Consider the following 13,447-nt stretch of genomic DNA (forward strand, 5'->3'; position numbering starts at 1 on the left):
AGAAATCTTTTTTTTCTAAAATATTGGTGTCAGTAAGATGTTAACCTGTATTGGATGAGATTGTACAATATGATGTAATGCCTTTCAACATCTATTGTTTTAACTTTGAATCTAACTGTGCAGGTTTAAAATAATTGTCCTAGGCCACCCATCTTAACAACCGTGAAATTTTTACATTTCTTGAACCAAATATTGACAGGAACCATCGTCCAATGGCTTAGTTTATTAGAGTACTCAATATTAGTGGCTTTATCCCCCAATAATAAGAGGGGAGGGGAATGTCCAGCTGGCTTGCTTCATACTCATCATTACACAACAAACTAGATATTTCAACTGTGCACCTTTGTAATAATCCTCCAAACAGGGAAGTGACAGTCCTCCTCTTTCCTTTGATAATTTTAGTGTTTTAAGTCTGACCCTAGGTTTCTGATTTTTCCAAATGAATCTAGAGATCATTCGATTCCAGTCATTAAACTCTTTTTTTCGGGATCTCTACAGGCAGTGATTGGAATAGAAACAGTAATAAGATAAACGTGATAAAACGTTAATTCTTATACTTTCAATTCTATTATACAAATCAAGGGTCAAGGGCATCCATCTGTCCAAATCTACTTGTAGTTCTTTAGTTATGGATTCATAATTTATAATATAATTTTTAGTTTGATAACTCCAAAATATTTAATATTATTAGTTTTACACCCAAAATAATATTTATTCCTTATGTTCTCATGTGGTGAATAATTAAAAGAGAGAGTTTGAGTTTTGTTTAAATTTAATCTGTATCCTGAGTACCAACCAAACTATTCATGGCATGTCATAAGTTTAGGTAAACTGGAGTCTGGGTCGGAGATTGTCATAAGAATATCATCTGGATATAGACATACAGTATTTTGTGTTCATTTCCTTTAAATTGGAATTTTGATATCTCTACATGATTTCTAATTGCTTGAGCAAGTGGCTCTATGAATAGTGTGAAAAGTGATATAATAGATTTCAAACAACCTTAATATATATTCTTTTTTATAGCACGTTACATTGGTTTCCGGATTTCTAATTTTGAAAACTGACCTTTCATGCTTTTTTTTTTTTTTTAGCTCTGGGTCCATTCTCATAATAATTCTGTTTGATATATTTAAGTTTAATCTCTACTTGTTTATCAAGTATCTTATTTATTTGTTGTTTTATTACTTTCATTTCTTCTAAGATTTGAGGTTTAATTCAATATGTTTTTGTTCCATTTTATTTAGTGTTGCATTGATACATGTTTTTTTTCCCCCTTGAGGACCACTTTAACAGCTTTCCTCTTAACACTGCCTTAGCGGCGTACCACAGAACACTTGATGACATTTCCTAATTATTATTAAATTCAATCTACTCTTTAATTTACCAGTTGACAGTTTCATTGTTGACAGTTTCATTAAAAATATATAAACTATTAAACGATCATCAACATGGCTTCCAAGCAAATCGATCCACAGAAATCGCTGTAATAAAGCTGGTTGAAAAACTGACCTGTGCAACAGAAAATAAAAATTAGTCTTTTAAGAAAGCATTCCTCACTATCGATCACAAAATATTGTTAAAAAAAAACTTGAAAGATATGGCATCAGCGGCATTGCACAAAGATGGATTAGTGACTATCTCAGGAATAGATTTCAGTTTGTGCAATTCACCAATGACAGGTCACAGCTACAGAGGGTCACTTGTGGGGTTCCACAAGGATCAGGGACCAAAGCTATTTTTTATTCTATATCAATGACATTTTTAAGGTGTCTAATCAATTAAATTTTGTCTTATTTGCAGATGATACAACTCTGTTTTGTTCCGATTAAAAATTGGGACAGCTTCTGGACACAAATTTTAAAATAAATACAAATGTCCAGATCAGAATTGAAATGTCTGAACTAGAAATGATAAGTGAAACTAAATTCTTAGGTGTCATTATCTTGAGTCTCGATGAACTGAAAACATGTAAATCCATAGGTAGCTTTAAGAAATTATATACAGTATATATACAAAAAAAAGATTACATTATACAAAGCTGAATGAATTTAGCTTCTTTTTCCTTTAGTCATTCCTTATGTACGCAAGATGACATGGTGTTTTGGTGTTGTGTGTAAAATAAATGAAATGTAAAAATGATTGCGCAATAAGCATAAGCTTCAGCCGACAACTTTTTGGTCAAGCAACTTTTTTTTCTTTTAAAAATATAGTTTACACCGTAATTTAGTTTTTGTTTCTATGTTTGCTTGTAAATTGTTTTTCTTTTCTTTTTTCTTTCTTTTGAAGTTGACCGAAATAAACTAAACTAAAGTCTCCTGGGACTGCCTCCTGGCAGCAGACCCACGAGACCAGGAGTGACGGCGGGGGATGAGATCTTTAAATGCGGCTGACTGCCGTTTCGCCTCCTGAAACTTATCGACGATGTTGTTGACTCCGTCGCCGAAAAGGCCAGAAGGCGAAACTGGGGCATCGAGGAGACAAGCCCTGTCCTTGTCCCCGATGCCCGACAGATTCAGCCACAAGTGTCTCTCCATGGCTACCAGTACTGCCATTGAGCGGCCGATGGCAGCGGGCCGTCTCCTTTGTAGCATGGAGAGACAAGTCAGCCACTCGACGCATCTCCCGGATGTCGGTGAAGGAGACCTCCCCGCTACCGTCCACCTCTTTGAGGAGGTCGGCCTGGTATGCCTGCAACAGCCCCATCGTATGCAGACAACTATGCCCGACCTGCCGCCATATATGCCTTCCCAACCAAGGCCGATGTTGTACGGCAGGACTTGGTGGGAAGCGCCGGAGCCCGCAGGGATGACGCAGCAGCAGGGGAGAGATGTGATGCGAAAGACTCTTCAACCCTGGGCATCATCCCATTGCCCTCCTCCCTGGCACCCATTATGTTTGAATATATGTTTGAATATATCCTTTGTAGCATGGAGAGACAAGTCAGCCACTCGACGCATCTCGCGGATGTCGGTGAAGGAGACCTCCCCGCTACCGTCCACCTCTTTGAGGAGGTCGGCCTGGTATGCCTGCAACAGCCCCATCGTATGCAGACAACTATGCCCGACCTGCCGCCATATATGCCTTCCCAACCAAGGCCGATGTTGTACGGCAGGACTTGGTGGGAAGCGCCGGAGCCCGCAGGGATGACGCAGCAGCAGGGGAGAGATGTGATGCGAAAGACTCTTCAACCCTGGGCATCATCCCATTGCCCTCCTCCCTGGCACCCATTATGTTTGAATATATATGTTCATTGGGTTCAGATATGTGTGAGGAGAAGGGCTTATTCCACGATCTCGACACCTCGGTGTGGAGATCGAGAAAAAAATGGCAGACTCCGGCGTAGAGGCTGTGGCCGAGCCTGCAGGAAGCGCTCATCTAATTTACTTTTCTAAGTCGCTTCCTGCATTACTTATGGCCAAATGATATCTAATTTGGCCGTGGCTCTGGTCACAACCTCTAGCAGCTTCTCAAAGGCAGGGGAATGGGGTGGCGAATCCCCATCCTCTCCTGCCTCGGTGCCCGAAATATCCTTCTCCTCGGAGGCAGATTGTTTGAGCACCGGGTCCGTTTCACGGGAAGAAGAATCCTCTACGCTGGCTTCCACACCCTGAGCGTCCATCTCTTGAGCTCTGCCCTATCTCAGCTATCTCCAGCGAGATCTAGTGCCTCTCACCCGGCTCTGGAAGCACGCGCTGCGGCGGTTACTTCTGCCCGGGTCGAGGCACATGATCTCGAACATAGATTATCCAGTTCTAAGGAGCTCGATGTCGGAAGTTTTGCATCAGAAGAAACTGACTCGTCACTCCAGCATACTGCTGAAGAGGGGGTGATAGATGTGTTATCTTATCGCTGGGGCTGCTGAGCGAGGGCAGTCCCAGCCGCCGAGTACTTCAAAAAGAGCGCAGCAGAAACGGAGTGTCGCGTCTCGTGGCCCCCCGCAGAGAAACTGGAGGGACGAGGCGGGGCGCTCTCCGGCCCGACCTTTTCGGGGCAGGGCTGATCTGAGGACAGTCATTATCGGCAAGCCGCGTCGGCTTGAAAAAATCCTGACGTGCTGAACGTCAGGACTCTGAGGGTGGTCCCCATCGTGGAAGACTTGAGTTCACTGTACAAAAACACGGTGCCCTGTCTTTTCCGGTCCCCTCAGGGGTCTGCTCTACTAACCCTGCCTATACAGGGCGTAGAGAGACTCGGCGAGCGATTTCCCGAGGGACGCTCGCCCCCTCCGAGGAGGGTTGCGGAGTGCCCAGACCAGCTGTTCCCTGCCAGTACGTTACAGGGCGCTGTGTTTGTCACTCGGTATGTTCATCCAGAGGCCAGCCTCGAGAGGCTGGTTCCCTTAGTAGAGTTCCTGGCGAAAGGAGCTATAGAGCGGGTTCCTCCACCCAGCAGGGAGTTAGGATACTACAGCCGGTACTTCATCTTACTGAAAAAAGATGGGCTGCGTCCCTTTCTAGATCTGGGTCTCTTAAATCGCGCTGTAGGGAAGCTCAAATTCAAGATGCTCACTCTCAAGCAGATCGTGTCAAATCAGATCCGAGGACTGGTTCGTCACGATAGATCTAAAGGACGCTTACTTCCACGTATCTATCCTCCCTCAACACAGGAAGTTCGCTTTCGGGGGCGAAGCTTACCAATATCGGGTTCTTCCGTTCGGCCTAGCACTGTCACCCCGCACGTTCACGAAGTGTATGGATGCGGCTATAGCCCCGCTGAGGCTGCAGGGCATCCGTATTCTGAACTAATAGACGATTGGTTAATTCTAGCTCAATCAGAACAACAGGTGGTTCGGCATCGAGATGTCGTTCTTGCTCACATCAAGAGGTTGGGGTTGAGGCGCAACGCCAAGAAGAGTGTTCTTTCTCCATTACAGAGAACCACTTTTCTCGGTGTAGTGTGGGATTCGACGACGATGCAGGCACAGTTGTCACCTGCTCGTGTTGCTTCGATTCTCGCCGCAGTAGATCAGGTCAAGCTAGGCCAGTCATCCACTGTAAAACAGTTCCAGAGACTGTTAGGTCTCATGGCAGCTGCGTCCAACGTGATACCTTTTGGCCTCCTGCACATGAGACTGTTACAGTGGTGGCTCAGAACCAGGGGATTCTCCCCAAGGGGAAATCCGCTTCGCATGATCATGAGTTCGCAACGGCGTCATCGCGCCCTGGTTATGTGGAAAGATCCTCGGTTTCTGTCCCAAGGCCCTGTGTTGGGAGCTCCTTGTCGTCGTGTTATGCTAACGACAGATGCCTTTCTCACGGGGTGGGGGGCGATCATGAGTGGTCGCCCAGCTCAGGGTCTGTGGGAGGACCATCACCGTCTATGGCACATTAATTGTCTAGAGATGTTGGCAGTGTTTCAGGCACTGAAACATTTCCTCCAGACCTAAGGGGCCACCATGTTCTTGTCCGGTCAGACAACACATTGGTGGTCTCTTATATCAACCATCAGGGGTCTGCGTTCTCGCCCACTTTACAAACTGGCACGTCAGATCCTTCTATGGTCCCAGGGGAAAATTCTTTCTCTGCGAGCTATTTATCTCCCGGGGTATTTAAATCAGGGGGCAGACATCCTGTCGAGGCAGGGGGCCGAGGCCCGGGGAATGGAGTCTTCACCCCGAGGTGGTGGAGCTCCTATGGGAACATTTCGGTCGTGCCGAGGTAGACCTATTTGCTTCCCGAGAGACATCACACTGTCCACTGTGGTTCTCTCTCAGCCTGCCAGCCCCACTGGGGTTGGACGCGATGGTACATCTGTGGCCGAGGTCACGTTTGTACGCTTCTCCCCCGATCGCTCTGCTCCCGGGAGTTCTGGAGAGGGTTCGCCGGGACGGGCTCAGTCTTCTGCTAATAGCCCCGTTCTGGCCGGCCCGAGTATGGTTTGCGGACCTAGTGTCTCTCCTCGACGGCTCTCCCCTGGAGATACCGATCAGGAGAGATCTACTCTCTCAGGCGAGTGGGTCGATCCTTCCCCCCCGCCCAGAACTATGGAGGCTGTGGGCTTGGCCTCTGAGGGGGCCCAGCTCATAGATTCTGGTCTCTCGACTGAGGTCGTTGAGACCATCCTCCAATCCAGAGCTCCCGCCACGAGGAAGTTATATGCCGCGAGGTGGAAACTTTTCACCTCTTGGTGTGGAGAGCGCCAGCAGGACCCAGTTAACTGCCCGGTTGGTACAGTGCTGGATTTCCTGCAGGACCGTCTCTCCACAGGGTTATCCCACTCCACACTGAAGGTGTATGTGGCGGCCTTAGCTGCTTACCACGCCCCTTCGAGCGGAGGTTCTCTCGGGAGACACCCACTTATATCTCAAAAACAAAACCAGCAGCAATTGTGGAGTGGAGAAATTAAAGCATCAAATGCATAGTTGAAGCATTTATATTCATGTACCTGTATGTACATTGAGTCTGTTTAGGCCTAAGAGGACCTGCCCTAGTCACCTTACTTTAAACACCGTGACTAATGCATTTGAGTAGAACTATCCGGTATGCCAAAGCTCTTTATGTTCATATCTTACCGCTTCCTCCTGTACCCTCACAGCCACAGTATTCCTTGAGTTCTGGAAGAGGAGAAGAGCGGAGTTAACCTACGACTGGGATTTGATTGACTGGGAGGAGGAGGAGGTGAGCCTACCTTCCTGTTTAAATAGACTTTCAGCTGAAATTGTGATGCTTTATGTTGATTATTTCTTTAGAAATATCATAATCGTTTGAGACCTGTTAAAATTATCATTAAGCTCATTAACAATTATAACTGGCGTGTGGCCAATCTATGTGCTGTTTGTTGTATTTCCTATAGTGTAAAATCCCTGTCATGGTGTGTTCTGTGAGTGTGCCTCCTACTGTATAATGTTTTGTTGTGCATGCTTAGCTCCCAATGGGAATACGTCTTAAGGGTGTTCACACTGATTAATACTGACAAAATGTTTGGTTTAACTTTAACATGCAAATGATCTGTGACGTGATTCAGCGTCTACCGACGGAAGTATACGTCTTCTGTGAGATACTGTAGTCAAGTGTCAGCAAGATGGAAGAGAGGTTATTTTTGCTGCAACCCAGGCTTATTTGCAAAGATGTGCCTGTAGCGACATTTCTTCAAAATTGCATTACGTTGCTTCTTGCACATTGTGCAAAAGTTTGAAAGTGAAATGTCCAGTGAGTAATGCCAAAAGTGTGTTCAGTTTTATCTGAAACTGATAAATGTGGATCTGGGAATGTTTTATTACGCTGGTTGTCATACATATCACAGCAGTTTGGAAATGAAATGTCTGATGAGTGGCTCTAAAAGGTAAATACTCTATCGCATTTGATAATAACTTAGCACCTACACTAAACTCTACACTTCTGCTTACCCTTACGACCAAACTGATAGTGTTAACAAAAAACATGAGAAAACGCATTTGCTGAAACAACCATGCAATTCTAGCTTGCTTCTTTAGTGTTCGAGCTCTTTTTAATTGAGTGTTGTGACAAGCATTTCATGGGATTCGTAGTGCTCCAGGTGGTCTTACTACGTCAGAAAAGTCATATATATGGAGGTGGTTATAATGTAAATCTAAAATATGATGTTTTATTAACAAAGTTCGGTAGGAAGATGTTCAAATTGCCTATCTAATCAGCACGAGAGGAGGCCAATATATATATATATATATATATATATATATATATATATATATATATATATATATATATATATAAACATAGCCGTTCCTCGCCATATGTTCCTCGCCAGTTTTTTGCATCCTCTACCAACCCGTCTCCTCACTCTCGCCTGGTTTCTATCCCAGCCAGGGATACACGGGGAGTAACTCTGGGTTTGGAAAACAAAAATTCCAAGCTCGGAGCCTCCCTTCGGACAGCATGCCAAATATACTCACTCTTTACTCTATCTGATTATTTGTAAGTGTGAACTCGTGAAGTATTAGTTTAGAAATCATGCAGAATGGTCAAAATGTTTTGAGGTCATTAAATAGTCTTGCGCTAGGAACCACGTCAAAATCAATAGATCAATAATCTGCCCCATAAATCATAATTTGTGTGAAAAGGAATAAATGTTGTTGATGCTACTCATGTGATTTCAGATGAAAACTGCAGTGAATTATATGTACAGTTAAGTTTTTGGGAGTTTAGCTAAAATGTAAGTAAAGGCACGTTTTCCCAATGAGCCTATGTTGTTTAAAACATAAAAAAAACACTATAGCCAGTAGTACAGTTATAGTATATTCACTTCCCGTGATAAAATATCAGTGTGAACAGCCATTCTTGAATCACATATCACACATCAGCATGTGCAGAATGACAGTGAGTTAATGTATTGAGCATTGTTTTGCGAATTATTTTGTGTGAACGTGTAATGTGTTTGAGGGAACACCTCAAAATAATCCAGAGATCAAATTGATCAGATGTGGTTGATACTTGCTGTGGTGTTTGCATTCATTGCCCTGTAGAATTCTGTTATTGCTAGTTTCTGTATAACGGTGGTTCTCAAACTGGTTCATCCACCTGAATCATTTTACAGACCTTTTTCCACCAAGATGGTGCTGATTCTTGTGCCAGAGGTGGTGCTAAGCCTTGTGATTTTAAGAACCGAAGTGATACCAGTTATGAAGCTGTGGTAGCTTTTTTTTCTCTCCTCAGACTTCAATTTTATGTTTTTTTTTGTTTATGTTTTGTGTGCTTTAATAACTACTTTTTACTGCAGACTTTAACACAGCAGCTAGCTAGCCAGACTGTTGCTGTTAGAAAAACTTAATCTTAGTTTTAATTGATAATATTGGTTCCATGGGTCCACGCCAGATTAAGATTTTAGGGCTGGAAATGGAATGGGAACTAGCACCAGAACCAATATTGGTGGAAAAGGGGCAGCAGGTGTGTCACAAGTAGCCTGGCTCCGCCCTCCTACGCACTTCGGCTCAATTTCATTTTCCTTCAGTACTACGTCTAGGATTGCGCTGTAGACTTTGGTTTTCTCCGATCAATTTTTTACCGGGCCAATCAGCGAACAGAGGGAGTGGCTGAGAACGATGACGTTGAAGTCGACTTGTGCGTTATTTTGAGTTGTAGTTCAAAATAAGAAAGATGCGAGCGAAGCCATTCGGTCCGTTGTGGCAACGCTGCCGAATATCAAGAAGTTAAAGCCGGAGCAAGAACAATCTTTGCTTAGTTTTGTGTTTATGGCCATCCTCCCACGGGGTTCGGGAAAAGACATATGTCACGACCAAACGTCAGCGATTGGTTATGGCAGATAGAGTGACTCTGGGCAGATCCAATAGTTTTAGACTTCAATAGAATACCCGCCTACAAGGAAGTTAACGCTTGTCAATGGAGCGGTGCCAGACTCTCTGTACAAATGAAATGTACGAGAGTCTGGTAGAACCAGGCTATGTCACAAGTGCCACACAACTTAAATTTATTTAAATACATTTTAAATGTATTTCCCATTTCGAATTTGTAATCGTTTTAAAATTATATATATATCACCCAAAAATGAAGATCTCCATTTACCTTCTCACTCTCATGTCATTCTAAATCGTATGACTTTTGTTCTTCCACAGAACTCAAAATTAAAATTTAAGATCTACAACTGAAAGGCATTTTTTTGCGTAATAACATTTTTGTCTGATCTTCACATAAAGATATCGCATGACTTCAGAAGACTTGACTTAAATATAGCACACTATTTGCAATGACTACTTTTGTGATACTTTTATAGTGCCTTTTGTCTATTTTGAAGCTTAACTGTCGTAGATCACTATATGCTTTCATTTTTTGAATAGCAACATGAACAGTCTTCAAAACATCATCTTTTGTGTTTCAAGTCAATATGGGTTTTGAAAGACAAGAGGTAGAGTAAATGATGACTGAATTTTCATTTCATTGAGTGAACTAATCCTATTACTGCATATATTTGCTTTTAATACGTATCCTGTGTTCTTACATCGACATTATTACACTGAAAAGTAAGGGGGTGTCTAGGTGATACTTGGATGGTGTGATTCGATCAGACCGTATAATTGGCCTGAAAAGTTTGAGAACTGCTGCTGTATACAGTCCCTTATATATTTAACTACAATATTGCAGAATATACTAATAAATGTATCTCATGTTCAGGCACTGAAGTGACTCATGTTAACTCATTCAGCTCATGTGAACAACTTCTAGATGACATCATCACTGGCCATCTTGCCCAACCAAAGCAGATGATGATGCTGAACATCTGTGTGTGATGAGATTCATTCATGAAAGCTGTACAAAGATCTTCAAACAAATGTTTTATGAGTAATATGATGTGTTTGTTAAAAAGGAGGAACTACGCCCCCAGTTTGAAGCCAAATACTCCCGGAAGGAAAGAGTAAACCCTATCTCAGGGAAACCAGAGCCCTTCCAGCCCCTCACAGACAAACTCAGCCGACTCATGGTGTCTGTTTCGGGAATCTTCTTCATGGTAAGATTCTGTGTTCAAAATATCCCTAGAGCTAGCACAGTCAGAATTATTGACACCCGTCATGAAAATTGGTATGGGAATGGTGGGGAATTTAACCTTTCCGGTATTCTGATTCTTATATATATATATATATATATATATATATATATATATATATATATATATATATATATATATATATATATATATATATATATATATATTGTTTCCTTTAACCCTCTGGGGTCTAAGGTGTTTTTGGGGCCCTTGAGATGTTTTGACATGCCCTGACATTTGTGCTTTTTTCAGTTGCTTATAAACATATTAATGGCAAATTTGTCATTACACTCTACTTAACCCTATTTGTAGCCCTAAAGAATATTTCAAATTAAAACAAATAATTTAGCTAAAGTTAGCTCACATAAATAACTGTCTCCCTCTGGTGGTCTTGAATTAAAAGACATAGCATATCAAAACCATGCCTAAGTTTATAAAGGAAAATTCTGAGACTTATCCAAATATATTTCCATCTATTTATGATATTTCAGTTTGACACCTTGTTCACCTCTCATAATTTTTATTCCAGATCTCTCTGGTTCTGACAGCTGTGTTTGCCGTGGTGGTGTTCCGGCTCATTGCCATGGAGAAGTTTGCTTCCTTTCAGTGGGAGTTTGTGAAGAAGAACTGGCAATTCGCCACCTCAGGCACTGGAGTCTGCATCAACTTTATGATCATAATGTCTCTGAATGTGGTTAGTGTTTTTTCTCTTGTCCCGAAGGCCTTTTCCCACCAAGAGAGAAATAAAGTCCCCCTATAATAAAATTGTCTAAGCGTTTATGCAAAAGCTCCACACAAAATGAGGAAAAAGTATTTGGTTTCACTTTATTTTGACAGTCACTTTAACACATTCTGTTAATTATAACAGTTAATAATTGTTGCACCTACATGTCTACTAACTCTCATTAGATTGTTAGTAGAGTATTAGTATACTGGTAGGGCTGGTAGGGTTAGGGCTAGGATAAGTTGCAAAGTTACTTATAGATAGTAGAATGTCTGTTGGAGTGGATACAACTTAATTTCCATTTCTATGTGGCACCAATGTGACAGTTTTATTATAATAAATGCTACTTTTAGATGCCTTTTTTTTCAGTTCATATTTTCAGCCTTGTCTCTAATGGTACTATTTCCATTTTCTTTTACCCAACAGGTCTATGAGAAAGTGGCCTACCTACTTACAAACCTGGGTAAGTGTTGATTCAGTCATGTTTACAATTAATTGAGGGTGAAACTCATGCAGTCCTCACACTGCATGTGAGAAACTTTCCTCATGGCTAATAACATGCAGTGGAGAACTTCCCGAATGATTCTCGCATGGATTTCACTTGTGATATAGAACATCCACGGACAGAGTCGGAATGGGAAAACAGCTTTGCCCTCAAGATGTTTCTCTTCCAGTTTGTCAATCTCAACAGCTCTACCTTCTACATAGCTTTCTTTTTAGGGAGGTAAGCAACTCTTGAACTAGTTCACATATTATTCAGTTCTTATTTTACCTGATGTTGCTGCCTCCATTTGCCCTGACTATACCACTTGAGATCTGTTATTTTTGTCCCATTTTATTTTAAAGGTGCTGGATTTAATTATTTTGTCTATAGTAAAGCATAAATGTGCCATAAAATGGTTGCAAATATTTAGTTCACATTAATTTTTTCCTCTGAAAAGCAGTGGCTGAGATCACACAGACCAAAACAAAAACAGATATTCCAACACGGAACACACATTTCAAAGTAGATTAACTGGCTGTAATAACAAATACTCAAAACTATTTTCGACACCCCAAGTTACCAGTTGGCAGAAAACACAACGTTTTTTAGCCATGGAAGCCACCACATAAACTGGGTCAGAGATCGCAGATTCTACCCGACCTAAAAAGCCTCTGCATCCATCTAAAAATCTTTATGGAAGGGGGCATATTGAAATGAGCTTAAATCAACTTACAGTGTGTAATTCTCCTTTCCTTCCATTGTCTATTGCGCTCGCTCTTGTTGCGTGTCCTCAATCTGGAATCCTGTGAGGGCATGGATATTATAATTTACATTTATTCATTCAGCAGATGCTTTTATCCAAAGCGACTTACAAATGAGAACAATAGAAGCAGTTAAACTAACAATAGGACAACAATATGCAAGTGCTATGACCCTTCCCAGTTTAATCTAACGCAGTATGTGTATTATTATTTTATTTTTAAAGATAATACATATATAATAGAAGATAAAGTGTTAGTATTAATGGATCAAGTGTTGCCGAAAAAGATGTGTCTTCAGCCATTTCTTGAAAATCATCACGGACTCAGCAGGTCTGGTTGAGTTGGGCAGGTCATTCCACCTGCATGGAACAGACCACAAAAAGGTCAAAGAAAGAAATGTTGTGCCTCTTTGAGATGGCACCACAAGATGGCGTTCACTTGCAGAGCGCAAGTTTCTGGATGGCACGTACGTCTGAAGTAATGAGTTAAGGTAAAAGGGAGCAGAGCCAGTGGTTGTACTGTAGGCTAAAGTCAGTGACTTGAATTTGATGCGAGCGGCAACTGGCAACCAGTGCAATTTTGTGAGGAGAGGAGTAACGTGTGCTCTCTTTGGCTTGTTAAAGACCACTCTGGTTGCAGCATTTTGGATCAGTTGCAGAGGTTTGACAGTGCAGGCTGGAAGACCATTACAATTGTCCAGTCTGGATAGAACAAGTGCTTGGACAAGGAGTCGTGTAGCATGCTCTGTAAGGAAGGGCCTGATCCTCCTAATGTTGTGCAAGGCAAATCTGCAGCACCGGGCAGTTCTAGCAATGTGGTCTGTAAAGTTTAATTGATCATCAATCCAAACTCCACGGTTCCTGGCTGACCTTGATGAAGTAATGGATGACGAACCTGGCTGAATGGAGAAGTTGTGGTGTAGTGTTGGGTTGGCCAGGACCACAAGCAACTCTGTCTTCCTAAGGTTTAGTTGAAGGTGGTGGTCCGTCGTCCAGCCAGAAA

The 13,447-nt window shown here is 42.2% G+C and overlaps 1 protein-coding gene across 2 annotated transcripts in view; it reads left to right on the forward strand.

Annotated features, from left to right (window-relative positions):
- Positions 1-13,447, forward strand: part of ano3 (anoctamin 3) — a 222,781-nt gene that overhangs the window by 133,812 nt on the left and 75,522 nt on the right. For both annotated transcript variants that reach the window (XM_077211435.1, XM_077211436.1), the window contains exons 14-18: positions 6,538-6,620; positions 10,300-10,440; positions 11,006-11,170; positions 11,627-11,663; positions 11,813-11,924. In XM_077211435.1, coding sequence (XP_077067550.1) covers positions 6,538-6,620; positions 10,300-10,440; positions 11,006-11,170; positions 11,627-11,663; positions 11,813-11,924 — 538 coding nt within the window. The remainder of the gene's footprint in view (positions 1-6,537; positions 6,621-10,299; positions 10,441-11,005; positions 11,171-11,626; positions 11,664-11,812; positions 11,925-13,447) is intronic.

The sequence above is a fragment of the Siphateles boraxobius genome, unplaced genomic scaffold (genome assembly GCF_051911475.1).
Source record: "Siphateles boraxobius isolate OS27281-9 unplaced genomic scaffold, OSU_SipBor_1 65, whole genome shotgun sequence".
Lineage (NCBI taxonomy): Eukaryota > Metazoa > Chordata > Actinopteri > Cypriniformes > Leuciscidae > Siphateles > Siphateles boraxobius.